This window comes from Amblyomma maculatum, chromosome 11, assembly GCF_055883805.1.
Source record: "Amblyomma maculatum isolate TAMU_Amacu chromosome 11, ASM5588380v1, whole genome shotgun sequence".
NCBI classification, from domain to species: domain Eukaryota; kingdom Metazoa; phylum Arthropoda; class Arachnida; order Ixodida; family Ixodidae; genus Amblyomma; species Amblyomma maculatum.
The window spans coordinates 77,706,529-77,734,487 of record NC_139354.1 but is presented as its reverse complement, the minus strand read 5'-3'; the positions used below and the strand labels follow the sequence as shown (position 1 = coordinate 77,734,487).

The window sequence follows — 27,959 nt, the reverse complement described above, 5'->3', positions numbered from 1 at the left end:
GGTCGCATCCTCCGAATTCAGGTTTTGCACTGACCTCTAAGATTTTTCCAGTTTCCGGTAAATTACTTTCTCCCGATGATTAGTAGGCCACTTTCGCTAATTTAGCTACAACGTTTTTCTCACGCCCTTTGTTCTTCTATTCTCCTTTTACCGCATGTCTGTCGTCACAGCTGTCTACGACGAAGTGGCCACTATCGCCCGGCCTCCCGTAGATGTGCCGCGAAAGCCGAAGTCCAGCAAAACTGGCTACATCCTGTCCGCCTTCCGCGTCTTCCCCGGAGAAGACCGCGAGAAGCTCGACCGGTCGTGGCTACTGTGGACCGGAGCGCGCCAGATCTACCGCCGGCTTCCTCCACACCTCGGCCTTCGCCGCATCACTTTCCACAAGAAGATCTGTCCGCAGGACCATGGCATCACGTACGTGCTTCTCTGCGAGTGCCCCACTCTCATGGACTACGTCCCCGAAGCGTGCGTGCTGGTCGACCAGCTCCGGGCACGCTGCTGCGGCTACACAGCTCTGTACAGAGTGGTGGATTCCTTCTGAGGAACAGTGGGCACTGACTGCAGTGACAGCGTTGCCGAAGTCACGTTGTGTGCTTCTTGTGGTCGCTCGGTTTGCGCTCTCTCCGTTGGACTCTAGGTGTTGTACTCATGCAGCGTCTGCGAATTGTTCTCGGACTCGTCGCCAAGAATGAAATTGTTTTGCCTCGATGGCAGCGCAGAGTCCCAGAGTCGGCGTTTAGATTACTGCTGACGATGCCTACGCAGAGCGCATGAATTCAGATCTGGTTAGGGAACTCCAAACAGTTCCTGGTACTATAGCCATTGGAGGTGCCTTGCAAATGCATCAAAAGAGTGGTGTCCCATTAGTAAAGTTGGTTCTGCACTTGGGGAGCAGAGTTTTGAAATTTCTCTGCGGATTTGTAATTCGAGTGTCTAGAAGCTGACACGAATTGCGATTAGGATAACAGTGGTTTCTGGAATTTGCTTTTATTCTTTTTTTATTATTGCTGCTTATAGTTAGTGTCGGGTTTCTTTATAGAATTGTCCCAAAACATTCGCTGATTTTATATTCGAAGAGAATCACCTAAATTGCCTTACACTCGCTTTACTAAGGAGGTGACAGCTGCAAGACCTCTCACGATAGCTCGCATCAGAAAATGCACTTAGCGGAAAGGAAGATTTGCTGGTGCTGATTAGAGACCTCATTTGTGCACTAGCTATGCGCTGTAGTGCCTGATGGAAGCTTAACTTCGTGGGAAAGTCTTGTTTGTAGAGCTGCGGAGCTCTTTGACGCTAAACCGCAGTGCTCGGGAAGCAGTAGTCTACTTTCCTTTGTACGATGTCATGCGGGATACGTGGCTTCCGTTCATGTCGCGAAGAGGCGAAAACGAAGAACTGTAGTAGCAACTCACTTGCCTACATCACCTGTCGCGACAATGTTCATTAGTTAAACGTTTGTCGCTTTAAATATGCTTTATGTGTACCAGCATGTAGTTGACGTCACTCTTCTGAAACGACTGACGCATGTCGTTTAACGGGATCAGTGCCAATGCTGCTGCTCTCTGCTCGCAAATATTGCTAGTGGTCTTGGTGTACTTAGGTGTATTTCTTAAACCTTGGCTGCTGCCACATCGTGGGTGCCTTTCGCATTTTGCCTCACTCTCATGAGGCCCAAAGGTGAATCCTTATATGTTGTTAATACCTGCAGCTGAATATTGACTCTCAGGGTTTGAGTTGTTAATGCGGCATTTTTCGGAATGAACTCTCTCTAGCAGAGATGTGCGATCGACTGGAAACACAATGGTTCGAGATTGCTGTTGCCTTTTTGGAGGAGGGCAAATCAGAGCACGGAAAATTAATCTCCAGAAGCGCATAAATGGCCACGTTGGGCTGTTTGATGTCAGATGCAATGCCCACATAGCAAGGGCGATTTCAGGCAGGCCTTCTGCGTTGAAATATGGACAATTGTAAATTTGTTGAAAAGTTGCTATCACGTCCTTTTCCCGTGATTTTGTTGGTAATGTGTTTTATATGACATTATGTACCAAATGAAGATAAGGTGATGTAACAGACATAAATTTCCTGAAAAACTTTGCGAAGTGACATTTCCAAATTTGCATCCTAGTTTCAGTACGAGAAGAATTAATTAATGTCAAGGTGGAACGTAGGAAATAGTTTCATTTTTTTCTAGATTTTTTGATGTTGAGAACAAAGGCAGAGTGCACGCCTTGGCTGTATATCGCTTTTAGGAAATTTTTTAACTGATTGTGAAAAATATGATACATTCGGTGAATGACTGGCGCAGTAAATCCAGCTTTTTCGTGCTCTAATAGGTGAAATGTACAGGCATTTAGGCGGCCTGGGTAAGAACTGTGCAGGTAAGACAATTCACAATCAACGCTCATGATTCGGTAGGCAGTTTAGCACTTCTGTGCTTTAAAGAATAAGCAGTGTGTGCTGCTGCGAGTGTGACCTCAAAACATCACTTGCATAAGTCAAAGTGAGCTTTTTAACTCACGGATGTATTATTCATAATCATATTTTACGTCTAGAAGAGTTTGCACAGCAGACGTAATTAGTATAGGAATCTCAAGAGCTTCTAAGAAAAATTAAAATATCTGCAGGTATTGTTTCTTAAAACTGAGGTTCGGGTGGGAATTGAAAACAAAAATTACATATGTGTAGTGTACTTCTCACGAAAGCAGCAAATTTCGCATAATTTTAATAAATAAATATATAAATCAGCACTTAAGGAGAAGTTTTAGATAAAGCTCCTTTGCTGTTCGCAGATATATTACAACGATACGGTCTCACTACAAGTACCCACCGGAAAAAGACCTCAAGGTTGAGCCAGAAACAACTCTGATATATTTGTTTTAACTTATTGTTTGGCCAGTTTTGCACACACATATTTTACACAAGTGTATACACCTCCTCTTACGCTAGCTATTGTTCATCTGCGCATGGCATTACTTGAAGCATCATCTAACTCAATAGGCGGCACCGTAAAGTACACGCTTTCAATAATCAGAAGCCTGTAGACCCTGCGAAGTGTGTCTCTGGCGTCTGCCCAGCTCCCTAAAAATTCGTCAACATTGCACGTAGAACCACCTCTGTAGCTATCCTGTAGTGTAGATTCGGTTCCTCGCTAGACTTCGCTGCTTTTCACTTAATTTGTTTTTAATTATTAGGGCGAGGCTGTGCCAGGTGTCAAAGTTGATATGGCTGATTGCGTTATGTTAACGCAGCTTGAAAAATTAAATATGATTTTGCAATGGTTTCTCACAAGCTTAACCTGCGCCTAACATTGATTTACAATGACGGAACAGTGAGCTTACTACGCAACCTGAAGACTTTAGGAAAATTTAACATTCGTTCTCTTGAAGACCGCGCTTCTGACACCAATTTTCAGAGTAGCGATTATTGATCATATTGGGTTGTATGGTCTACAGTTATCTGATTTATGATATTTGGAGCCTCTATTAAAGTGTATCTCGGCAATTTTAGCTGAGTTAATAAAAGGGGTTGCTTGCATTTGGGAAACTGCATATAACCAGAACTGGCGCAGCTCCGCCCGTGGCACAAAAAAAAAGAGAAACATTGGTGTCGTGGTTTTAAATGCCTCATTTGTTTCAAACGGTAATTTGATAGGTGTACACTCTGTGCACGACAAATTTTTTTTAGTAGTTGCTGTGATGAGCGTAGTTATTTTTATGTCTTTGCACCTGCCTGTACATTGCACCGTACCGTATGTGAAATCATGCATTTCTCCTACTGTGCAAACAATATTGCGTGCTTGAGTTACTGCATGTTGTCTCTGTTGTTCCAGCCAACCTCCCTCTCAACTGTGGCTACGTATTTGCAAGCACACGTCACATGCTTTACCTGTTCTGTATAATGTCATAGAAAGGTTGCCCTTTCATAGCAATGCTAGTCCCAGTCGTGGACGTTTCGTTTTTGCATCACTAAAGTTAAGGAGGACCACTGACCGAGAATTCATTGGTTATGTCTAACCAGTGAAGTTAACTGCGCGCACAAATGCATTTATAAGTCTACACGAAGAACGAGACTATGCAAATGGTAGCTAGAACATTAGCTAAGCGGCACCAGCGTTTAGAAGCGGTGGAACGAAGCGATTATACGATTTTGATGAGGAACGCTTTAGTAAAGCAAAATGTTTATATCACTGATGGCGAAAAATATACTCTAAACTATTATAGCACAACGAAGACGATGGAAAATGAATGTGTACAAATCTATTATTTCGAAATAAGCGAAACAATTTGTGATTGCATATGAGCTTCACTACGGACTTTCGAGAATGTTCGGCTAAATTCTGATTAATATGATGCACTGAAGCACCAGTAACGAGAACGAGCAAGAATTGTATGTCGTAATATATGAAAAAATAGTAGGATGCGAACATTTTTGGGTCTTTATTTTCACAGGTGATTTCTCCAGATGTTTTCAGTCTTTACAGTGCATGACCACGGATTAGAACACGACAGACACATGACATGTTTCTACATGCAAAACAATAACAAAGAAGCCAGTGCTGCTGCTGATTTGTTAGTTAAGTAAGCAGACATGGGAATGAACCTGTTATTCTGAGTACTTTTGTGAAGTAAATTTATGTTCTGAATCGAGTGCACTCGGAATCAACAGTTGTGTCCGTCACATGCTTTGACTCAACTGCATTGTAGCGTTCAAGTCTTCTCCGTGAATAACACCAAGGGAGGCCAAATGTGAAATGACCAGTTCTCTCCTTCTGCTTATTTAGTTCTCTTAAATCCCCCAATACGCCTTCTTCTTTCTTCTGAAATGAAAGAAAAGTAAAGCTGCATTATAGTTTATTCTGAAAGTGATGTGTGCAATGCCCTCCTCCCAAGAGTCTGCTCCCAAACGGTATCGAATAAGCAGTGCTCTATTTAAATATTTTTTTCGTGTCTTCGCAACTGGATTAGCATTCCTGAAGCAAACAAAAAGCATATAAATCTTTCCAAGGACTGAAGTTGGAAATTTTGGAAGACCGTCAGAAAATTGCTGGTGTGGTACAGTGGCCCATTCATTGCTTTGCGCAGTAATGAGCTTGCCATACCGAAAATCTGCTTGATTGAAATGCACGTGTGCAAAGCACTCAACCTCTCCTCCAAAAAGCCAAACAGCGCATGCGATGTGCTACGTTTTTTGCCTGTACTTACCATCTTTGGATGTTAGTGCCTGAAAAACGGAACGCGAAGTGTGCACATGCAGTCCAGTGTGATGGATATTTGAGCAATCAGAACGTCTAATTAGGCACAAGATGGAAATATCCGCTTGGACCAAGAGGCCTGTTAAGGTGTATTCAAAAGGTAATAGATTCCCTCTTTCACTTGAGGATGGAGATCTTTTGTGTGGTCCACACGAACCGTTTTTGTCAATCTCATTTAATCAAAAGGCGTAAAAATGGACTTGGCGTTTATTAATTGTACAAGCACAGGATGAATTCGACAACCTTAGGAACTGAGTTCAGAGAAGAGAAGCTCAACCCAAACCGCATCGTTCCACAAAAATGGCAGCTTCGCCATCACTCTGTATGTGGACGTCGGTGAAATTATAAGGCAGTGCTTTTGCTTTGTATAAAAGCTTTATGAAGTTAAACAAACACTAGTAAGACGAATAGGATGAAGCTCTATGTACGATTACACCAGCCTTGTTTGACTTTCAAGAAGACACTGTTTGGGACCAAATATCTGCTAGAATAACTCAAGGGACTAGCTTTGATGAACAAACTGTTCTCTCCGATGGCATGTAAAACTAGTTCTGGATATTGGTGCGGAAGGAACTATACTTATTTATTAAATTTTGTGCCTGCTGAAGAAGCCTTTTAGTAAAAGTGGTATTTAACTACTAATATATGTGTTTTCACAATATTCAACGGAAGTTTCTCGATGTTTTAAAAATATTTTCTCTAATGCAGTGCGAGCTCAAAATTGAGTGGCGAATAAACGCTGGTGTCTTTTAAGTGAACACAGAATGAAGCCTACGTAGTCCTGTATGGTTTGGGACCGCTTTTTTAAGGATCGACAGTCAGTGTTTAATTTCCATACTTATTTCGTTTCCTGGCATTGGTGACTTACCGGGTGACAAAGTGAAGCTTTTAGGCGTCCATGTAAAGCGACTGGACCTCAGCACAGGTGCGTAAGAGAACTTTGCTATAGGCGTGCTAGATGAAATAGTCGACGACTACCTTCAGTACTCAGACTCTCTCTCTTTGTGATTTCTTTGACCGACTGCTAGCAGCTACCGTTCGATGCTGCAGTCATGCCCACACGAAAAAAAATTAATTAAAAATGGACATGGTGTGTAAAAGTAAACATTCACCTTTTTCTCTGCACTTAAAAAGAATCGCTCATGATGTGCAAAGGTTTCCAAACCTAAATTCCGGATACTGCAGTTCAAAAGTTCCCGGTCTATTCTTAGTGAGGTGCAACAACTTATGATTCATGACGCAATGAAGAGTGCGTGTGTGTAGCGAACGCTGTAAAAGTGTCGCGTGCCTCGGCTGGTTGTTTATAGCATCACAGATAGAAAATCCTCACGATGTGCGTTGATGATAGACAAATGTACTTGACATTACAAGCGCAATTGTAATCTATTTTAAACAACACAAACCAATATCAAATCACAGATGCTAAAAACTAATTCTGATATCTTGCAATGTGACCGCAGAATGTCGAACGTTTTGTTATGCTAGCAACGTCCTCTCTTCACTCAGGGAACCATCAGGAGTACCAGTGTTGGATGCAGGATCTATTCATAATTTAGAGTTGTAAAGCATGCAATTGCCAATGCAGGCATTTTTTGTCTTTTGAACAACGCACGAGTTTTTTTTTTTTTTGACGGCAACCAACTGCTGAAGCCTCTTTGTTTCATCTCCGGCAAGCATTAGTTGTTCTACTAGATATCCGCTAATCTAAATAACGGTTGACAATTTCGTGCTGTGCGCACATAGTCCTCATAGTGCGGACAGGTTACAGTATCTTTCATTCTGCCTATCCTAATAAGATGTTATGTCTGATACCAATGCTACTTTCTCTCAGTCTGAGAACCTGCAAACTTCATATGTACAAATAACAGTTAAACTATAACAAATATCATTTTGATTTACAGAAATGCAGGGCAGAAACGTTTTGACATTGTGCTCTTATAAAAAATGGCATATTCATTGAGTAATGATTACAGCACGGCTGGAGATATATCGTAAGTAAAAAATTTGAAAGTGGATAACTGCAATGTGATGATTTAAAGATGTCTTAAAAACTTGTGGAAGATGTTTTTTATTGCACATTACTAGCAGAAAAATGTGTAGCGGTCTGAAAAAGCGCGTTAGAGGTTAACAAACACTTGGTATATATTTAAGCACAATTTAGGTACTAAGCCAACGTGAATAGCGGAATTTATTGTAGAAAGGGCTACTCTAAAGGTACACAGAAAACCAACTCGGGTATAACGCCCCTATAAAAACATGAGAAAGGCCCCACTGAAGAAAGTGTCACTTTTATAAAATTTGTTGTTGGCGTTGTTGCCTGGTGTATCATAGCTTTGGTCGTGGTGATTTGTTTTGATTCAATCGCCTCGAGATTCTTTTGGTGTAGACATGAGCGAATAAAGCATTCGTAATACATGTTCGCATTTTTGAAGTACTGTGTTTTTGTAAAGATGACAACGTTTATATAACAATAATTTATGGGGTAATGTGAGGCAGAAAAAGCGTCTCTGTTGCAACCGGTGTATGCAGTAGATTGCAGGAAATGTAATCTCTGCACTGGGGATACTGAAATTCTTCACGTATTTGAGTACATTATCGTTTTCAAATTTACGTCAGGGCAAAATCCGCCTTGGGAGAGCGTATTAAATACGTTCTGATTAGAATGTGGCATAATGACTAAAGCTCAATGGATCATCAGGTGTGGAAGTATTGTTGCGTTATGATTCCCGAATTTCCTGGTAATCGCCAAAACAAAAACGTTACAGCGATATTTGAACGAAGGCTCCATTTTCTTACGAGGAGTTTATTTTATTTCATGTTTTTATAAGTTAAAACACGTGGCTGCATTGGCTAAGTTTGTATTGTACGCTATTCGCGTCTAGATTGCTATGGTATATCTGGGTTCACAAACGGCCCTTCCATTGATGTTGGAGATGGCTTCAATGGTTCAGTAGAGAACCACTGAAACGAACGAACGAGCTACTGAACAAACGAATGAACAAACAACGAAGGAACCAGCAAACGAACGAACTAAAGAACGAAGGAACGAAAGGACGAGCAAACGAAATGAGTCTACGTTGCGGCTCCCTAATTCAGCATTACATAATTTGGCGCATTCTTCAGTGATGGCAATATAATTTCAGGATTTAGAAGACAAGTTCGAAGAGTACTAATCTTGAACATTACCCTGATAACTTACTGAAAGAAATTAAGCCAAAAATGTTATTATGGTGAAGAAAAATTTGAGACCCGTACTGTTGTGTTTTTAAACTTGATGTAGGTACGTGGGTCTAACACGACACTGCAAGCATCAAACTGGATTTTTCTCTGGGCGAGAGAAGTCTTACGAAGGGAACCACTACTGCATACAGCTAGAAAAGCCTTGGCCTTGAAACACTATATCGGAGTGGTCACCGATTTCTGTGTGCTATAGAACACACCACTGAAATAAACTTGCCGCTGAAAGCAAAATTCAGTAATGAAGGCACTGCATGATCCTCATTTGTTGAAGCGCCTTGACAACCGGTCAAATGCGACAAACTAATAATTTAAGTCCGCTTCCGCGATAAAGTCTGAGATATCTGAAGACTTAAATGGTGTCTTTAGTCGTACCAGACTTGTTTAAGGCTGGACTTTTTCAGGGCTGTCGTAACATACACATAGAGACAGTGGATATCTACTTTGAGGACAGCGGGTACCTATACATTGGAAGTACTTCTCCATCACTAGGGAGCTCGCTATGGCACTTGATTGCATGCTCAATCTGTCATTGCCTGTTGGGGGTGAAAACCTTTAAAGAAAAAAAAATTAGGGTGCAAACCCAGAAGGGCCTTTTACATGAGTGGAGTCCTTGTCCGGGAGGTCGCTGGACAAAGCTGTCGCCCTTGCCTGTTTGGCCAGGGCCCGTTGGGACTATAGCAATGAGCAGCTGAGCAAAGCCACCTAAAATGCCTCCCAAAACAAGGCAGCGGATATTCGTTTCAGTTCGACTTTGACTGTCCTTACTGCCCGCGTTGCCGTTGACTCGTGCATGCCGACCGGTTCACCAGCCGTTTTGAGAAAGCCGCCGGTAGCAGCAATTGTCAACGCCAGAAGCCACTGACATTGTACGCTTTATACATGGGTGCGATCACTTGAGTGAAAATGTCGGCGTGGTACAACTCGGTTAGTTAAGCGATGCCGACTTGTCCGAAGCAGAACCGTCGCTGCAGCTTCTGCTCGCTGTAAATTTCCAAGGGCTGCGTCCTGTCCCTGAAAGCACGCTCACGCCGCAGGTGAAGATCCGCAACAAGCAGCTGGCGATAATGATGCCCCGAAGCCAGTAAACGAAAGTGAAAACGTGAACGCAAGCACATCACTCCGAGCAACACACACACACATTGACCACCTTTATCATTTCACGGCCTCACAAAACATGGCGACTGCCTTTTAGTGCAATTACAGTTATTTCGTAAAGCCGCCGATGAGTGGCGCACACATCCTTGTTTGATTAAACAACGCATGGAAGGCACGCGGTCATTGTAGTTACACAAAAAAACGCGTATTTAGCCGTTAAGCCAGCCAAGCCACTACGTCTATGGCGCTGTCACCTCACGGTGAAACCTTCCGGCAAAACATCACTGCGCAATTCCTTCATAGCTTTCGGCCAAGCATTCTAGTCTGTCACAGTTGGCTCTAGGTATCCCTCTGGCTTAAGTCGCTTGCAAGAAACATCTATCGTACGTTTAAGAGTGTGATCTACTCTGCAGTTAAGACTAGGCTTAAGACAGCTTGCAGGCATTCTTTACCACAAGCATTAACCAGATTTAACAAGACGGCAGTGCGGCTGCTGCGCTGGATGCACATGCTGGACATCTGGAGCGTATAAAATGTGCAGCTAAGTTTTTAAATGCCTTTATGTTCATGTAAAGATCAAGCGGGACCTCTCAAAATTATTTACTGGGAACATGTGCCGATGTTTGCTGTTTGAACTGCCATGAGAGTCGCACTGGGTTCGTCAACTTGAGGTGAGCTTGATCATGTTTGCCATTGTTTTGCGCGGCTGCGTTGCTATAATAGGTCTCGCTCGTGTATTCAACGGCGCATGCAGTAAAAAAGACGCGGCGCGTTGTGATGCTCTTCGTCACAGTTTTGTTCGTGCTGATACCGGACGACGCAGAATAACTGAGATCGTGTCGATTTTTGTCGTAGTTTGCTTTCGTCTTTTGTTATTGTCGTAAATGTTGCAAGGCACATATAGCTTTCGTCTTCCCTGGCTTGTGTGCACTAGCACCGTATATCGCACGGATGCATTTAGCGGTTTGCCAAAGTTTCAATGCGACACGAGCTGCCGGCTTCGAACCACGCATGCTTAGTCTCCCCTGCTAATAGCGTTAATCGTTATTGTTTGGCTCAATGCGTAAAATGGCCACGCAGCTGAAACATGCGTTAATACCATCGCAAGTATGTTCCAAATAGAGAACAGTGAAATATGTGTCACAAGCTAAAGACCCAAGTCTTGTTTCCAGCGGGCATTCTTCGGATCATGGGCCTGGCCTTATTACATGAAAGCTTTCGGAGGCTTCCACGGCGCTGCGGGAGTCATCCAATGCACTTTCTTCAAGATCCTAGTGCTGGGCTGCACACGGGAGCGTGCACAAACCAAGTGATCGTCTCCACTTCAGTGTTTCAGTAATGTTATGTTGTTCAATGTAGTTCAAAAAGAGTGCTCTCCCATCAAGAGTAGCAAATCGCAAGTATCCTGTCGCTTATTGAATGTTTAGACTACCCCACTGATTTTGGCGTCAGCGCTGCGTGATCATTGTATGATGCTGGGACGTTTACATTGTCACCAGAAGTGACACCCGCTGCTCATTGTTTTGAGTTTTCATGTGTTCTTGGTGTGAGCACTGTGTTCAGTGTGTGCAGTTCGGGTGCTCGCAATGCCACTAGAGGAGTGAGAACTATTGCTGATTGTTTTCACTGACCTGTGCTCCTGGCGTCGTCCTTGTCAGCTCTGTGTGGTGTCAAAAAGTTGTGTCCACACATGTAAAGCCACACCTGCCCACGTGGGACCTTCTATATATCTAGCAAAGCTTGGAGGGTGCCGTATCATGTGGCAGTATCTCTATGCATACATTTTCTTGGAGACAAATGGCGTAGGGTAGAAGGGCATCCTTTCAATGTATATTTCGAAAGAATACAGATGTTTGTAAAGTGGCTTATGAAATTAAGTTGCATAGTGCATCCATTCAAATTAGCAAGGTACCTGCACACTCTTTAATATGCATAACTGCGATTGCATCTTTTGCAGGCACTATTATTAGCCCGCAGTGTTCACATCCCCAAATTGCTATATCAATTGTGAGCAATGTATTTTAAGTACTGATATTACATGTTGGCTCAAGCAGACAAGTTATATGTTTGCCAGGAATTTTAGAGATATTTCCAAAACCCTTGGATAACCTGTCCACAGTCTGGAAGACCTTTTTCTCGATCTGTATGGTCACGATGAAAACACGCTGAGCAAAATGTAGCTGTGAGCATTGATTTGTCCTTTATGATATATGTTGCCATCATCGTCATCATCATCATCAACATCATCAGCCTGACTATACCCACTGCAGGGCGAAGGCCTTTCTCATATTTCTTCAATTAACCCGGTTCTGTGCTAGCTGCATCCACCGGACCCCTGCGAACTTCTTAACCTCATCCGCCCACCTAACTTTCTGCCCCCCCTGCTACGTTTTCCTTCCCTTGGAATCCAGTTTGTTACCTTAAGCGACCATCGGTTATCCTCTCTTCGCACTACTTGTCCTGCCCACGCCCATTTCTTCTTTTTGACGTTCACTAGAATGTCTGTAACTTGAGTCATTTTTCTGACCCACTCTGCACGCTTCCTATCTCTCAATGTTACCCCTCCCATTTTTTGTTCCATAGCCCTCTGCGGTGTCCTCAGCTTAAGTATATCCCTCTTGGTTAGCCTCCACGTTTCAGCCTCATAGGTGAGTACAGGTAAGATGCAACAGTTATATACTTTCCTTTTGTGCGATACCAATAAGCTGCTGCGGTATGTTGCCGCAGTGTTGGCCAAAGAAATGTAAAAAAACATGAGGTACACGTAATGGCACACACACGACAGGTTAGGTTTGATTTGTGTAATTTTATCTTCCTAAGTGACTCAGGCTTTGATTGACGTTCCGGTGGAGGCCTCCGAAAGTTTCAACCATCTTGGTTTCCTCAAAGTGCACTGACATCCTTTCTTCCTTCCGTGCCATTAGCACGTTATTTTTAGCATGTACTTTTTTGCGATACACGCCATTTACATGCAAAATGCTCTTTAAATACTAACACACAACAGAATATTGACCGAGCAACCCAAACTCCATCCAAGGGCAAACGTTTACGCTGATCGCTGGTCGTTTACAGTACGGAGATAGTAAAATAGAGGCATGTAGTTAGCACAGTATTCCATTAAAACCACAGACGTACTCCGACGACCACGTACGCCTCGTACACTAGCGTGAGATACATTTGATCATACGCATATCTTGTTACACGGCATGGATATTATGACTACGCCACAAGATTCAGGCGCATGGCACACGAGATACTAGCTTGCGCACACGCATGCAAACACAAACATATACGTCGAATGAAAGTATAGAGCACATCACGAAAGTTTGAATGCGGAAGCTCTTCGGCCATCAACGGCGACACACTTAGGTCAGAATTCACCCATTCTATTTTTTTTTTCTTTTTTGCACTGAGCGCTCAGTGGTGCACAATGTGCTTGGCTGCCTTCCTGAGCTACAAAAGGCGGCCCAAATGCTTTGTATGCTTGCAGCGGATGCTGAAACGCAGACCTAGTGATATTTCCAGATGGAGCGGTCAGATACTAGGCGCTAAGATGGAATATACTACTGGAGAACGAATAGTGGTAAAGGAAAAAAGCGAACTAGTGAGCGCGCAGGCCAAACAGCCAAACACCTGACTGCAGTCTTCGTTGCTCACTTCGGCTGGGCTCATGTTCACCAGAGCGGCTTCCCAGAACGCACTCAGTAATCACTTTGGGTTTTTACCTCTTGACGCAACCTTAACCGCAAAATAAGCTATGACAGGGATTCTACACAGCGTAAGACTGATGGAATGTTTACATCTAACAGCGGCGGCAGAGGCAGCGAGTCCATGTATTCCACCAATTTGCCTACTTCGGTATCTGGCGTCTTTGGCGTCGCTACCGTCGTTATTCTGCAAGTGATTTATTGAAGTCGAGACTCAAGCCCAGTCTTGACTTCTGTCTTAAGCGGCCATGCTAGCGGCCAATTATTTAGACTCTAGTTAAGTTTGCACTTAGCTAAGACAGTCGTAAGAACGTTTAGTCTAAGCGGGCCCTGGAAAGATGGAGAAGCGTGTTTATATTATAAGAATGGAGTTTTTTGATGCTTACTGATACGAAAGTATTGAAAACAAGTTTATACAGCCGCGATAGCTACCAGGTCGCGGGACGAACGAGGCCCTTTGCTCCTTCAGGCGTTACATTCCCCGTTCTGCAAAAATTGAAATGTCGACGCTGTTGCATTTTGAACGATAAGTTATGAGGATGCCTCCGGTATGGGGAAGTTGCAGGTGCGATGGCCGCGCGCTGATTGAATGGTGGGTTAGGCAGCGTGAAAGAACCACATGGCATGACTTAGTCGTCAAGAGCCGCCAGCTCAGTAGGCTCTTCGAGATTGGAACTGAACCCGACACACTTTTATCCGAAATCAGACAAGCTGCGTCCAAGTCGCGCAGGCACGTCAATGCGACACGTTTAAAGAAATGCTTTCTGTTTGTCAGGCAGAGTAGAACATTTTTTTTTAAATAATATAACGCTCTTTGCTCATGAATATGTGTAAGAAAGCAGCCCCAAAATTGATAGGCCATAAATTTTTAGGCAGCATACGTGAATGAGGATCCTGAATAGGGTGCACAGGCAGCAACAGTCATTCTTAAAGTCGGAACTTTGGTGGCAGTAAAACTTTAAGCCAGCTATGTCAACACAAAAACAGTATCTTGCTTACACCTACGTTCGAAGATGGTGCGATAGTCTGGTTTCTTGCGAACGCATTCTAGTCGGTTGACCAAGAGCTTCTGGCCTCTGTGCATTCAAGCGGTTCTTTATTATTCAAAATTGAAAGATAATACACCAGTTATGAAAACTCTATATAACTCTTGCCTTTCGGGAAACATACATACTTTGAATTCATTCTAGTAAAGTGCGGCGCATTCAGAAATGTAGCCCCTTTTGATTTATAAGGATATAAGCAGTGCATGTCTTGAAAACAAAATAAGAAGTAAACATTCATATCTTGACTGAGCATGGCACCCTCGGGAACAAGAGAGTATCAATCCCACAATTAAATAAAGTACAAAGTTATTAGGAAAAAAAACAGCAGGTGACCCATACATTGTAAGTTGCCTTGCCAAAAGTTGTAAGTCAGTGAAAGATCCCCATGAGCCCACTCTTTGTCTTTGATGTTTTTTTGTACGAATTTATTACTGTTCTTATAAAATTGCTTTTCTTTCCAAAGCGTATGTCTTCCAGCCAAATACGTAGCAGCCTTGTGGGTGATTACTGCTAAGATAGCGTCTGTAACAAAAAAAAAAATGTGCTGCTGAGCTGTTGATAGGCTCACTCAACACAACGGCTGTGAATTACAAGTAGCTTCACACACGAACGAGTTTTCGCCATAGTAAGCGCTTTGGGTATTATAAATAGTTACTGTTTTGTAGAAGGTTGTGAGATATTTATTATTTTGGTATTGCCCAATGTTTGCCACAGAATTTCAAGCCGATGAATGGGTCGAACTTATGAACACTATCTACGAAACAGTATAGTGGCAGTTTCTATCATGCATTAATTTTTTGTTATGTTTCTTGAATGATGTTGTCAACTTGTTCTTAAAATTGGCATTTTTCTTCAAAACGTTTCCATTCCTACGATTTCAACTTAAAGACATCTCCCTGCTTTTTAGCCGCAATTCATCCTGTTGATTTTAGTTAACTTCATCAGCAGATTCACACGCCTCACAACTACTGCCTCTAAACTATAGTATTAAAATGCAGATTCTACAGTTGGTGGAGCCCATGCTCTAGAAAGGTTAGGCCGTTCTTTCCTATTCGACGAAAAATGTGCATCTTATTTCACAAATTTTTACGCCTTGTAGAGTATTCAAACATAGAACGTGGAAATTACAGTGTTATAAAATAACCTTAGATATAATAATACGCAAGAAATAAAACGATTCCACTTTCACATTGTTTAGAAGGTGCGATTAGTAGTCATCGGCATTGGCTGCACACTTTCCGCTGCCCTAATATCTAAGACGCAGAGTGCCTCCGACTTCCAACCCAGCGGGTCAAAGAGCCGCGACTACCCGCCTTTTCTCTAATCCCGATCAGTTGAAGGTTCTAAGGTTGATCAGAATGACGTTCCGTTGCCGTGTCTCAAGGCTTATTCAGAAGCGGCAGATTATCATGGGGGATGCGGCTTACTGGCGACCGGACGACCTGCCTGTAGTCTGGAGGTAACGTCTCCTCATCGCTGACGTCGCTTCTAGGTCACGCTAATAAACGTGCGCCGAGCTTTTCAATGCCTTGTGGCTCAGATGTATAATGCTCAGAATGTCATTTATATTCTTGCAAGAGATAGATACGAGTACGAACTCTGTCTCAACTATCCCCCTCAGTGCCATGGCGCTGTGGATATTCTGCCTTCTGATTGAAATGTTATATGTATATGTATTGCTACTAGGCAGATTAGTTATCGATATTGTGTAGTGCATTTTTAATAGAGGCACATTCGATTTCCGCAGCGTGCGACACAGCTTTGTAATGCGGAAAAAATATTTTGCTCCTCTATCCTATATAGAGCCTCCGAATTCTCAGCCCAATGTAAAAAACGTGCATGGAAGTCCACTATTGACAGCACGTTTCACATTCCCCTTTCTAAGCACATGCAGTGCATTAATTGCAGCACGGCACCCTATTTACCCTACCAATCATCCAAAGTGCTATCGCCCACCATTGAGCGCCCAATAGAAGCGTCGATATAAATCAGCAAAACCTTCCTGATTATCACGCACTGCTGCATTAATGAAGCACGCGCACATAAAAGGAAGAAAAAATCGCCACGCATTCATTTGCCTGCCTCACCGACCCCCAAAAGAAACGACCGGCGAGGCACAACCTTCATTAAGCATCCAACACAAGATGAGACCGCGGATGTGTGGTGGTCGATGTTGATCAACGCGGAGCTGGCGCTGCAGCCGGGCCGACGATGACACAACCGATGAAACCCAATCAGCACGCCCCTTCCACTTTCGTTGCTAATGAAACCCAGTCAGGACGTGTGGTCCTCTTTGGGTTTTCTTGCCCAATTTTTTTCATCTTTTTATATGCCCCGCAATTCTATACGCCCCGCTTCTCCTATAGAATTCGGGTAAACAGCTTTATTCCCGCGGTGCCAGCAAACAGTCTATGTGCAGACCAGTGAATCTTTAGCCTATAGTTATACACCGCTAACGAATATTATGGGCACAGCCGGCTACTTTAATGAGTCCTTTGCTGCTCTGGCGTATTTAACTTATAATTAAAGCTTACATCTCAAACTAAAGGATATTAGAAAGCAGATTAGATTATAATAATAATAATATATTTTCACTGTCGGAATTTCAGTAAGGGCCGTTATCGGTGCTCATGAGGCAACTTAATTAGCCGGCTTAGAAACAGTAATTTGGAATAGCCATGCCCTATAAATAAAAAACACCAGAGGTTAGAAGAAAAAGCGCAGGGAATATAGTAAACAAGGATGTTTACGTCAGACTCAGTGTGAGACCTTGATATTTGCTTTGTTTGCTACGCACTGCTAAAGTTTATGAGCGCTAGTCCGTGTATAAAGAAACGTTTTAAGCATTGTTACTTGTCGCAATAACGCTTACCTGCAATCCTCCTAGACTGACAGATTTCAAAATGGAGGATTTTAAACACAGCAGATTAAGCTTTGTTGCCAACTACGGTCCAGATGTAGAAATCGCTTCAGACATTGTGCGCGTCCTAATTAGTTGTGGATGTTCAACCTTAATACCCGTGATGTCTGAAAGCGGGTTCTGAAAACTATTCATTATTTAGCACGCCCAATGTATTGAGAGGAAATAATGAATATTGCGAAATACTGGCATCGAAGCATCGAAAGCAGACATTTCTACGATATCTATTCTTTTCGTTTGCATCATCACATTGACTTCTCAGTAACTTACATTGCCTCGAAAGTTACCTAAAAAGCCGCAATGTTTATCTAATTACATATTTTTACAGTATCACATGATTTGAAAAGAAAATAATTGAAACTAAAACGCATATTTGACCGCCTGGCTTTCTGCGTGGACCGAAATAAGAAATACTTGCCTAACGAAGGTATCGCGAAGAGGAAGGATAGCGCGCGATGGTTATACCGTATCACGCGTTGACGGTAGGTTGCACGGCGTCGACATCAATGCGTAAAAGCTCCTTCTTGTTGCAGTGTGATATCCTTCTGGACGATATATATATATATATATATATATATATATATATATATATATATATATATATATATATATGTACTCCCTCCCCACAAATGCCAAATCCGGTACCGTTCGTATACTTCAGCTAAAATTCTGTCCCTATCGACAGTGGCAGAGACCAGAGCGGTGTCAGATATTATCTGGCTTCGACGCGTAAAATTAATAGTGTAAATTACCTCTAGGTACAATGCCGTAGTGGCACCTTAGACCTTGGGGGGTCATAAATGGTCACAAGTTGCGTTGGGAGGGTGTACATATCTTGGGAACCACTAGACGTAGACACATGCGGGTTGTGACAAACGAGGCGTCTCGACCAGGTCTATGCCAAGTAATGTTGAAGTGAACGGTATCTCTAATAGTTTAGGAGTGGCAAATTCCAAGCTCTTTTGATGACCCGCGTACGGCGCTAACTCAATTCCGAGAACCAAGGTGGTCGAAATTTCCGCAGTCCTCCACTACGACGTCTCTCGTAGCCTGAGTCGCTTTGAGACGTTAAACCCCACAAAGCAAACCAAACTAATTCCGAGTGGTGAAAGCGATGATTGCAGTCTTTGAAGAAATTAGTGCAAACCTGTGCTTAATTTGATTACAAAAAGATAACTAAAGATGTGTCAAGTGTACACAAAGTAATGCTGTAATCACACAAAATCCCAAGAGCTAACGCTCTTGCACTTCAACATGATAAGACTATGGAGCCAGTTTTTTTCGTTTGGATTGGTTCCGTGTTCATTTCCTAACTTCATTGCGCAAATCTTCGTGTGTTCAAAGCAGTTACCTTTAACTTGTATTTACGTTTAAGTGTTGCACGCGTGTCTTTTATTTTTTGAAACTGAACATATCATTCGCGAAAAACAGGAAATGAGGTTTATGTCTAGATGTACGTCAAATCAAATAGTGATCTTGGCTTAAGGTCGCGTGGACATACTGACACCGCTTACATGTAAGTGTTTTTGTCGGGGTTTCATAATAACTAGACTCTTCGGTGTGCCGTGTTGCCCAGAAATGTTTTACCACAAACTATTGTCGATCAAAAAGCTATGGGAGGGGGATATGCGCCCCATCCTGCGGCAAGATAGTGTCAACGCAAGCCACTGTCAACGAGCTTCAGAGAGGCTGCGTATCTTTTCATTTCAGTCTGGAAGATTACAGGAACGGAACGAAGCGTAAGCTGTGCGAATTGACGGTGATTCCAAACCAGTTCCACTTCCACCAAAAAAGAAGCAGACCGAATTACTTCAAAGAAACTCTCTCACGTCTCTTATAGCCTGTACGGCAGAAGGTAAATGGAACGAATGAATACCAGCAAACTATGTATGTATTCTGATCGCAGAATTGACACAGGAGAGAACAAACGTTTTAGATTCCAGTCGGATGTAGTAGAAAGCTATATATCTCATGACTGATTCAGTAAATTCAGGACTGATTCAGGATTCGCGAGCTACCAAGGCCTTACTAACTTTTCTGAAGGACACAGGGTTGATTAATACCCTCTAAAACTCATCTGTGTGTGATTATGTGCGTATGAAAGTTAACTTTTCTTAAGGACACAGGGTTGATCAATACCCTTTAAAACTCATCTGTGTGTGCTTATGTGCGTGTGAAAGTGTCCGACACCGATTCTCTTTTTTTCTCATTTATTTCCCCTTCCCCTCCCACAATCTGTCACCCTCATCCCTCAACCCTCATCAGGAGTAGCATGCTAGGCTTACCACAAGGCAGACATCTCCTGTTGCCATTAAAATATATATCTCTCAGTAAAGCAGTTTGGCAGATTTAACACGGTTTCTGACCATACTAAGCAAAATGCTAATCGCCTTACAGTTCATGTCATACGATGTGTCCAGCTACTGCAAAAGCTGCACCAAAGTCAAGGCTTTGTGCTCCAACGACTGATGCCCCAGCTGTGGAAGCCATGATAAACATGTCCAATGCATCAGCATATGGTGAGAAGACCGCAAAATTTGTTTTGCAAGAGAGCATAAACTTACAGAAAGTAAAACTCACATGGGGATCGCCAACACTGACGTGTGTATTCTCTGTATATGACTTCGTGGGCGGAAGAGAACTTCCTACAATAATGTGCCAAAAAAGCCGCAGACGTTTGTTCGCTGAACTGTCAATAAGGCAGGAGTTGAACGTCTATTTGAAGAACGAGTGGAGCTAGTGAGAGAGTGTCTGTGGTGATTGCTTAGCAGCAGGACAGGCCCGCAATCTTGCGCAGATTATACATTACAAACATAAAAATGAAGCCTTGTTTACGAGAATAAAAAGCTGATAAAATACGGCTCATTGTAAACATAAAATCTTGAAGACGATGGTCACACAGCAGACAAGAGCGCTATTTGCGAAGAGATAACCTTAAAAGTGTTGTCAACGGATGTTGCGTCCGCGGATGTATTGAACGGAGATGGGTCCTTACAATGGGCGACTCAGAACTGTTGATACCACGGCGATGAACGGTTAACACGGTGATAAACCCGTAAAAGGAGTACACATCAATAACAAACAACTGTATCTCCTCGGCAGAGGCCTAGCGCAGGAAATCCGAGGGAGATGCAGTGAAGCACTAATCCGAAGTCTACCAGCTGCCGCTACCACGCTGTCAAGGTCGAACGCCATGGACCTCGATAGGGGCATTCGATGCCATCGGCGGAGCTACAGCCACCGTCTGACCAACGTCATCGTTACAGCTAACCTGGCCCACTGTTCTCTTTATGGTAGGCTTTGAATGTTCTTACTGGGCTTTCGAATCACCGGTGTCTACATGAGCACGCGATTCATCGTGAGCATTTTCCTGGCCAAAATGCGCCGCGTCAAATTCTGTCGCTCTGACGTTCTGAATTTCATCTCGTTGCTCTTCGTTTTGTGCAAGAACTGCGCACATGAGATCAGGCGCCTCGCCGCTAACAATCTCTGCAATGTTCGCTGGGACCTGTGGTTCGCTCGGAATGCTCTGAATATCATCCAGCTTCACTCCTTCGCACTTTATCTGCGCCCCTGTCACGTTGCAGAGTGCTTCGCTGGCATCTTTTCCTTTGGGAGGAAGCAAGTGACAATGTTCCTGCCCTGGTACTATTCCTGTAATTTCTTGCTCAACTGCAGTCTTCATAAAGTGACGGCTGTCGACAGTAGTAGACTAATGAATGCTCTCCATATGGTGGCGGAGGAAGATCATCATTCGTGTGGCAGGCTTCTGATACTGTTATACAGAGGCGATGTCTTCTACAGAAACATCGACTTTACAAGCTTGCATTTTGTCATTTAGCATGCATAGGCTGTCGTTGCATGTTTTGAGTCTAACTTGAGTAAGCTTTAAGTCTAGAATCGTGCAATCGTTTGATTTCAGTAATTATCTTGCCTAATGGCAGAGCCGGGTCTGAAATGCTCGTTGAATAACGCGCTTCTTTTGGATGCGGTCCATGGTGTACCGATGAAGCCCATCTCTCTCTCCGGTGGGGTTTTTTTGGTAGACCTGTTGGTATCTCCCTAGAAGGTCGTTGGCGTTCCTGTTGCAAAAATCTAACAAGGATCAACAGAGAAGATCACATTACCTTCCCGTGTTTCGGCACCAAAAAATAATAGAAGCAGGGCGTACACTAGGCCGCCTCTATACTGCTTTTATTTCCCGGCTGCCGCCACGCCGTCAAAGTCGCAACATGGCGCACAGTCTTTGTCACGCGCGCTCCGTCCAAAACCGCTTCTTCCTCCTTCACGTTCTTTTTCCAGATTCCTGCGCAAACCTGAAACACATATTATATGATTTAGCTTCACATAATGAAAAATGCAAAAACAATTTTAAAACTTTACATGTACGAGATGCATAAAGCGAGGTGCCCTTGCAGGCAACGTCTAGAACGTTTTGCCGCCTCAAAGCCATGTTTTCTAATACGCATTCCATAGTCTTATCTTCGTCTCCGGATGCTTTACATTGGCAGTAGATTAAATATGATGGGAGTTCCAGTTCACCTCACCTGTCTCCTCAGGTACCTGTATGAAGGGCAAGAGGCCACAGTCAGAACTGGGCATGTTTTTTTTTTTCGTTTTTTATAGTCGATATTTATTGCCTCAGGGCATCAGTGGGATATGAGATGAAGGATGAATGAATGATTAAATGAATGGAAAATGGTTGGCTGATTTTATGAAGTCCAGATGTGAGCGATGATGAGGTCCATGCGTCCAAGTCACATATGAGGCAGGATTGGTTGCTGAAAGGCCAGCTATGCTCAGGTGCCGAATTCATGTTGGTTTGAGTGCTGGGCAGTCCCACAGCAAGTGGTGGATGTCGGCCTCGACATCTTCATTTTTACAGATTGGGCATCCTGGGCGAGGATATAAGTGTTGGAAGTATGGCCATGTCCTAGTCACAGCTGGTGTAAGGGCAACACCGACCCGGATCCTCCTAAGCGCAACCTCCTCTGCACGGGTGAGACCGCGGAGAAGGGATATCGCACTTACTGATTGGTTTCCGATTGAGAAAGGAGTGAGGCAAGGCTGCATACTGTCGCCCTGCCTATTTAACCTATATGCAGAGTGCATCATCAGGCAGGCCGGTCTGGATGAGTCTTCAGCCGGAGTGAAAATTTCTGGGAAACGTATAAACAACCTTAGATATGCGGATGATACCACTATAATCGCAGAAAGTGATGTGGAACTAAAGAGACTTCTTATGCGCGTACAAGAAGAGAGTGAGAAGTTTGTGCTTGAACTGAACATTAAAAAGACAAAGATCACGGCGTCTTGCCCTATTAAGTCCTGGAGCATTAAGGGACAAAAAGTGGAAGCTGTGACAGATTGTCTCTTATTGGGCTCCAAGATTACCCTGAAGGAGACTGCAGCCATTAAATTAGGAGGTGCCTGCTTCTGGGAAAGAGAGCCATAGCTAACCTTGACCGCCTAGTAAAGAGCAGAGACATTACACTGTCGACCAAGATCCGTATAACTCGTGCTAGGGTCTTTCCAGTTGTGATGTATGGACGCGAGAGTTGGACTGTGAAGAAGGCTGACCGCCGAAGAATTGACGCGTTTGAATTGTGGTGCTGGCGGAGACTCTTGAGAGTTCCTTGGACTGCTAGAAGATCAAATCAGTCGATATTGTCGACCATAAACCCTGACTGCTCATTGGAGGGTTAAATTCTAATGTTAAAGCTCAGCTACTTGGGTCATCTGATGAGAAAAGAGGAGTCGCTGGAGAACGATTTAATGTTGGGAAAGGTTAAGGGTCGCTGGAGAAGGGGTAGGCAGCGAACGCGATGGGTAGATGGCATCCTGGAGGCGCTGCAGATGAAGTTATGTGATGTTAGGAAGATAGTGCGAGACCGGAAAGCGTGGCGTGACAGCGTCCATAGTGTCACGAAGAGTCGGACATGACTGAGCGACTGAACTGAATTGAGATTAAATATGTTCCCCCTTAAATTCTTTTGAAATATTAAACACTTAACGCGCTCTGAACACAAAAATCTTCACTGTTCTTAAGCAGAAATTTCAATGACTAATCTGGTATCCATTTCAGGCATTTATCACTGGCGAACACCCGACTCTGACATCTTACAGCTCGCCTTCACACTTTGTAATGTCAATGTTTCTGAGTCTCATTGCACGTAAAGTTTCTAACTACGTTCTCACACTTGCGCTACGCCTTGTCATCTATAGAGTTTACGTGATACAAACCTTCCTAAACAGCCAGATTTGAGACACCGCAACTAAAACCGCCAGCTCGAATGCTGCAAGAGCAAGTATACCGGCTAATGGATATACTGCACGTGAAACGTGTGCCCCTGTTTATTAAGCGCTGGCAGGCGCGGCTAGAATTGTTCAGGCAGCGAAATATCGGTTTCGTCCGCTTGCAGCCCAAACTTTCTTTCGCGCAGCAGCGACGTGAATGGCACTTCAGGAATTCTAAAAACTCATATCGGTTCGTGCCTAAATGTGCTATATAGGCATCTAACAATTGCAACTTAACAAAGCAATTCATAGCATGTCTCAGTTATATTCAGATATATTTTACCACAAAGGATGCATTGTCAAAAAGAGCAAATATAGAACACAAAGTAGTATTTCAGAAAATTGGCGATCCTCAAGTGAAAGATCCCTTATTTCACATTCACCTATTCTAAACTATGCATATCCACTCTCAATGTATTGGAAGCCAAGTGTTTGTATAAAAATTTATTCGAGTGTCCCGTTTTTCGTTATTTATATTTCGTGTATTTGTGTTTGTATTGCTGACAGTTTCCTCAATGTTCGATTTATGCCAATTCTAGTCTTTTACTCACGGAAATGCTCTCCGTCCATTAAATTTTTTAAAACATGCAAATCACTAAAAATACTTATTCATGGCTCATAATAAAATAAATCCCTATCAAGTAGAGTGAAGAAATCGTGCCCGGCTTATATATGTGAAATACGAGTTAAAATAATAAAACTACCTGCCTGAGTCATTGTGTCTATTATAAAATAAGTGCACATTCTGATCTTGCACATTTGGATGAAGAAATGAGTGACTAAAACTCTCTTTTCGCTCACGTCTGTGTTTTTTTTTTCTAGTGGCGTATTATCTATTTTGTCGCTTATACGCCTCTGGGGCAGGAATGAGAATGCTCCTTTCTATCAATGAGTTTTTTACGGGGCCATTGAACGCTTTCCTAAGTTGCTGAAGGTTTGTAAGTATGTTCTGGAGCAATCACGTAATGACAGCATCGATGGAACTTATTCAGCTACTACTGCTTTTTTCATTCAATATGTGCAGCGTTCTGTTGCATGGAATCGTGTGGTAGAGTGGTGTTTGTCTATTTTATACTTTGAAGAAAGATGCCAAACCATGGTGCGCATTCTGGCCACCCAATGTATTTCTAGAAATATACGCGTCACCGCACAGAACTCGACTGTTTTTGCATCCTGCCCTTTTTTGAATGCATCCTCACGGAAAAAGCTTGAACTGACCCGAGGAACAATTTTACACTCCGAGCTGCTTGCCATATGGGGAGCCATAAATACTATTACGACCGCTGCAGCCAGAAAAGATAACTTCAATGGTTATCGAATTTTAACCAAATCATATGCAGCGATTGCAGAGCTGACGGCACCAACTACAGAGGACGCAGTGGCCAAGGACATCAGAAAGAGGCTGAAGGGAATGCGGGAAGTTGGAATAGAAATTCAAATTATATGGACACCGGGACATACTGGCACGGATGGGGGAAACGCAGCCGCGCAAGCGGCCGCCGCGCAAGCGGGTGGGCTTGCTGAAACGTACAATGCCCCACACCCCAACTCCATGCCTAAACCGATAGACTTAAATCCTTACCAAACAATGCTCACTAAAGGTTCCTCTGGCAGATCGATGATGCACTATGTACGCACCAAAATAAAAAACGACAGTAAGCTTAGATTACATGAAGCGACTCCAACGCCGGTGTTTGAGGACACGAAAGGGCTCACTCGACCACAAGAAATATTTCTCAACAAATTAATAACAAACGCTGCTTACACACCGCACATACTTCACAAGTGGTTTCTCCGAAGACACGAAACACTCAAACACAACATCTGCGCGCACTGTCAGGAACAGTGTACAGCAGACCTAGAACATCTTATATGGCAATGTCCATCGTTTTCACAAGGAAGAAACAAAATTACGCATATTCAACACGACGACATGCCCACATTAGCAGGTCAGGTTATATCAAGCGCCGAAATACAACACTCCATTGCTACATACGGCAGTGAGAGCGGCCTGCTCCGAGTAGTGTGAGAGAGGTCGACTTAGAGCGCGAAGATCGGCCGCATGGCAAGCAAGAAGCAACAGCTTGAAGAACCGTTAAGACGAAGCAGTTACACTCCCATCCCTCCTAACTCCCCAAGAACCCAAACAGCGGCCGAGAGCCATCCCTTCCTTTCAATAAAGGCTTCATTCATTCATTCCTCATTACGTATGCACTGCCTCTGTAGCTGCTTTCTGGATGCTACGGACAACTCTCTGAGCGACCGCATGAATGTTGTGATATTGATTTTTTTGGGGCGCCAAAAACATTTACTTTTTTTTTGTATCTCCTGAGGGGCTAAACAAGACACCTGTTTCTATGTGGCGCCTGTTCGCGTGCCAAAATATATCCGTGACATTAGCACCCCCTCTAAAAAGACGGTTTTGCTGCCAATATTGTACACGAATGTTCGGTATATTATTATTTATAATCCTTGTGAAAAATATATCTGGTTTCATACTTCCGACCTGCTCAACATCGTGTTAAAATACTCATTCAAGAAATGAAAGCCTGGAGTTTACAGCAGAGCATATATTTATAACTTTGGTATCGATATATAAAAAGGAGAGGGCAGAGTGTATCCCAAGACAAAATTACATTGCACTAAATCGCATGAAAGATGAAAGATCAATTAACGCATCGTAATTTTGCAAACATTTCATTTGAAAATGTCTGTGGCATTGTTTGAAGTCGACCAAAAAATTATAGAAAGGCTTGCGTATTTTTTCAAGAATAGTGGAATTCAAATCACGGTACGCTTCTGTTGTCCGAATTCGCTAACGCGCTCTGTAAACATGTTGCTTTCCTGACGACTCCTTTCTGCAATAACTGGACATTTTAAAATTTTAAACATATGTGCTTCGTATTTTATTTGGCCAAATACAGGACAATAATAATAGAAAATAACCGTCATCGCGGTGCTCATGATGTCATGCAAGTTCTCATTAAAATATTTAAACCTTTTCCAGCCGCAACACATTCTTACTCCTCTTATGCACCTTTATATGCTTCTCGCATTTATGAAATTTTCTACAAAACCTCTTTGTAAAAACTCGTGTTAACCTTTTTATGTGACTATGAGCTTTTTCTTTCTTTCGAGCGTTCAATACGCAAACCGAAAAAATTTTCCCGCGCGTCGTGCATCGTATAAATTTCACTAAGCTAAAGTCTACGAATGACAGCTACTTTATGCACACCTCCAACCGAATGAAGAGCGCAACCTCATCGCATTATTCGGAAATTGTTTTTATTTTCTTCCAAACGGACGAATTAGCCACAGAATGCGGTTTCTCACTGGAAACTTTGGCTACGAAACATTTCACTAAGCTTCCCAACTTGAGCTGTCTGAGACAAGCGGTTAGGTTGCACCAAACAAGTAACTGCCCTTCTCTACCAGGGTAGCAATGGCGGCGTAAATCACTAACACAGGAGAATTCAGCAATATTCTGAAGGCCTTGAATAAATTAAACAGGACAGTCAATATTTCATTATTTAATAATAAACCCATCATAAGAAGATAAATGGATGCTAAAAAGGAATCAAAGTTTTCATCACTGAAATTCCTTGAGCACTGGCGTTTTTCCCTGGTAGGAATTGGACGCGAGAAAAAGGACTGCAGTGCTGTTGACATGAACACGCTTAAAATAGCACGACTGGTGCCCAATCATACAGAATATTACTGCAGCGAGGGTTTCTGCACCGAAACCTTTTTGATGTTGGTTTTCATCTCTCGGAGGGGCGTATTTAGTGCGTATTTTAGTCTTGCTTAATGCTCTGTTCAACTGGCCACGCTTTACTGATGCACAGTTTGTCGCGAGGAATAACAAAGAGGCCACATTAACACCTCCCAGACATTTAGGTGAGTGGCATACGTCTTCGAACATATTTACTTCTGAGATGATTTACTTGTTTGATTGATCTGTTTGAACGGAACAAAGACTAGTGTGGTTAGGCACTGAAATCTGCCATGAACTGCTAGTTGACGAACAATGCCCCTATGAGGGATTTCAAGGTAATATTCTGAACTGAACTGAACTCAACCTGGAATGAGTTCCTGACGGAATGCTAACAAAAGCAATCGTGGCTTACGAAGCTTATCTAAAAATCCACTTGTTGAAAAAATAAACGTGATGGTACTGAAATGTAGCGATTAATTACGTATAAAACTAAACATGACATTTCAGGACCCCATGTATTTTTCTAACATAAGCCGTCGCTTGTATGGGAGAGAATTCGTAATACTGTGTTGTTTTAATCGCATTTCCATGCCTTGTTTTGATGACTCAGGTGGCGAAAGGTTTTACTTATTAGACCATATACAAGCCAGTGCACTTAAAAAACCTACCTGTACATAGTAAACGA

At 43.0% G+C, this 27,959-nt stretch overlaps 1 protein-coding gene across 2 annotated transcripts in view; it reads left to right on the top strand.

Annotated features, from left to right (window-relative positions):
- The window catches only part of LOC146174224 (uncharacterized), a 106,484-nt gene extending 98,841 nt beyond the window's left edge, over positions 1 to 7,643 (top strand). For both annotated transcript variants that reach the window (XM_084584662.1, XM_084584661.1), the window contains exon 7: positions 171 to 7,643. In XM_084584662.1, coding sequence (XP_084440788.1) covers positions 171 to 544 — 374 coding nt within the window. In that variant the 3' untranslated portion in view covers positions 545 to 7,643. The remainder of the gene's footprint in view (positions 1 to 170) is intronic.
- Positions 7,644 to 27,959: the final 20,316 nt, after the last annotated feature.